At 36.0% G+C, this 2317-nt stretch overlaps 1 protein-coding gene across 1 annotated transcript in view; it reads right to left on the reverse strand.

The window, feature by feature from the left end:
* Positions 1-273: 273 nt before the first annotated feature.
* LOC107707263 (RNA-binding protein 5-like) overlaps positions 274-2317 on the reverse strand; it is a 15986-nt gene continuing 13942 nt past the window's right edge. Inside the window, exons 19-22 of the mRNA XM_016511252.1 lie at positions 1377-1517; positions 1200-1268; positions 943-1116; positions 274-383 (exon numbers count right to left, since the gene is read on the reverse strand). Of these exons, the coding sequence (XP_016366738.1) occupies positions 303-383; positions 943-1116; positions 1200-1268; positions 1377-1517 (465 nt within the window). The 3' untranslated portion in view covers positions 274-302. The remainder of the gene's footprint in view (positions 384-942; positions 1117-1199; positions 1269-1376; positions 1518-2317) is intronic.

Raw genomic sequence — 2317 nt, forward strand, 5'->3', positions numbered from 1 at the left:
TTTGTTGACAGAAGGTTGCGGTTTTGGGGTTAACGCCTACGTGTACCAAGTTAAGCGAACAGACTTGTTATAGCACTTACGTATCGTTGCTCTTTTGTTGATTTTGATTGCTTCCATTGTCCTCATTTGTAAGTCGCTTTGGATAAAAGAGTCTGCTAAATGACTAAATGTAAATGTTACATTACAAAACAGTCATAGTTACTACATTCACAATACAGCAGAAACTTTTATTCAGGAGTGTCAGTTACATCCAGAAAATGCTCTTTAAAAGGAGGAAGTGTGGTTGAATTTATAATGAGGGCTCACACCTCTGTCTCTTTCCTCTCCAACTCCTCCAGTTCTGCTTCGCTCAGTTTGGCTCTCCTGAGAACCTCCAAGTTTTGCTGGAATGCACGGATGTATATATTTAAATATGTATACTAAATAAATTATCTTTCCAAACTTTTGACCTGTAGAGTGTTAAGATTTTTAATGTTTCTGAAAGAAGTCTCGTATGCTTACAAAAATATGAAGCTGTTAATATTAATTATAAGAAATATTTGAGCAGCAAATCAGCATATTAGAATGATTTCTGAAGAATCATGTGACACTGAAGACTGGAGTAATGATGCTGAAAATTCAGCTTTGCAACACAGGAATAAATTACATTTTAAAGCATATTCACACAGAAAACAATTATTTTAAATTGTAATAATATTTCATAATATTACAGTTTTTTTTTTACTGTATTTTTGATCAACTAAATGCAGCCATGGTGAGCAGAAGAGACTTCTTTCAGAAGATTATTATCTTATTCAGAAGATAAAAAGATTATAATCTTTCAGATTATTACAACCTATTTATTTGTTAAAGAAAAAAACCCCATGGAATGAAATGGATTTTAAAATGTTTAAAAGTGATGGCAATGATTGTAAACCAACTCAAACAGCTCAGGCTCATTACCTTGTGCAGGTCTGAGAGCTGCTGATGGCGGAACAGAGCTTCTTTATTGGGGAACTGCCTTCGGCACAGCAGACAGGCCATCTTTTTCCAGTCGGTCAGCTTGTCCTCTTTGTCATCACCCTCCGTGACCTCCTCAGGCTCACTGTCGCCGCTGTACGCCGCCACCAGCCCCACCTGCAGCGCAGCACAGGGGTTTAAACTAATAAGCTAACACGACTTGATAACATGTTTGTAATGGTGCACAGTGGATTTGGGACCTTTGATGAGGAGCACTCTTCTTCTGTGACTTTGGATGCCTCTGTTACAAGCCTCTCCAGTGCTCCTGTCTGCTCACATGCAAAGAAAACACACAATGCCAAAACCATGCATTATGACAAAACCATCACCACCATCATTAAAAGAGATCATCATCTAAGTGTCTTCAGCTTTCATACCTTCTTCTCAAAGAGCGTGAAACCAGCATCTGCTGCCGCCGCCTCCTTCCTCTCCTCCTGACTGATGGGCTGGAAGCAGCTCTTGAAGTTTTCTTTCTGTTTGTTCAGACTCTTGGCCCAGCGCTCCATGTCCTTCGCAATCTGACACACAAAGATATTTTTTAGTACCAGTGGAGGATTGAAATAGCTAGATTTTTGACATTTTCTGAACATGTGAGTGCTGCCAGCATGCTGCTAGGGTTTTGTAAATGGCTGCTAGGACATTGCTAAAAGGTTGCTAGGGTGTTCTAATTCTATACAATTGTCTGATTCCTAGATTTAAATCACATGGAGTCTATCTGGGCTGCACAATATTGAAAATATATTTTATACTGCAAAATCAAAATACAAATATTAACATCGTTCATTTCTTAATGTTTCAAATTTTAAATCATCCAGCTTTTATTTTTGGTGCTCTGAGAAGCCGAAACACTGAATCATGAATTGCACACAGGGTTGGGCAATGTGACAAAAATATCAGATCACGTTTTTTTTACAGGCATATCACGATTAATGATTTTATCACTATTCTTTGTCATGTTGGTTTTACTAATTTGCAAGCTGTCTGAGCAGTACAGCCAAACTAATTTCCCCATTTTAAAAACAAAGCCTTACAAGGTAACAAAATATTAAATAAAATAGAATGGCAGATATTTAGGCCAAAGATAAAAATCTTTGTCATCATTTTATCTGTGTTATAAAAAAATATATAAAAAAATAAAAACATAATATACAAATAAAACAAACAGTGCTTTATTTTTCAGGTACAGTAGGTGTATTTAGCATAGCATTCAAGAAATTGAATTAACAAATATAAAAATAAAACTATATACATCAATTATACATTGATTCTTATTAAACCAACTGTATTAAAGTTCTTCAGTCAAGAGCAGTTAATGATT

This window comes from Sinocyclocheilus rhinocerous, unplaced genomic scaffold (assembly GCF_001515625.1).
Source record: "Sinocyclocheilus rhinocerous isolate Xijiao unplaced genomic scaffold, SAMN03320098_v1.1 scaffold1767, whole genome shotgun sequence".
Taxonomy (NCBI): domain Eukaryota; kingdom Metazoa; phylum Chordata; class Actinopteri; order Cypriniformes; family Cyprinidae; genus Sinocyclocheilus; species Sinocyclocheilus rhinocerous.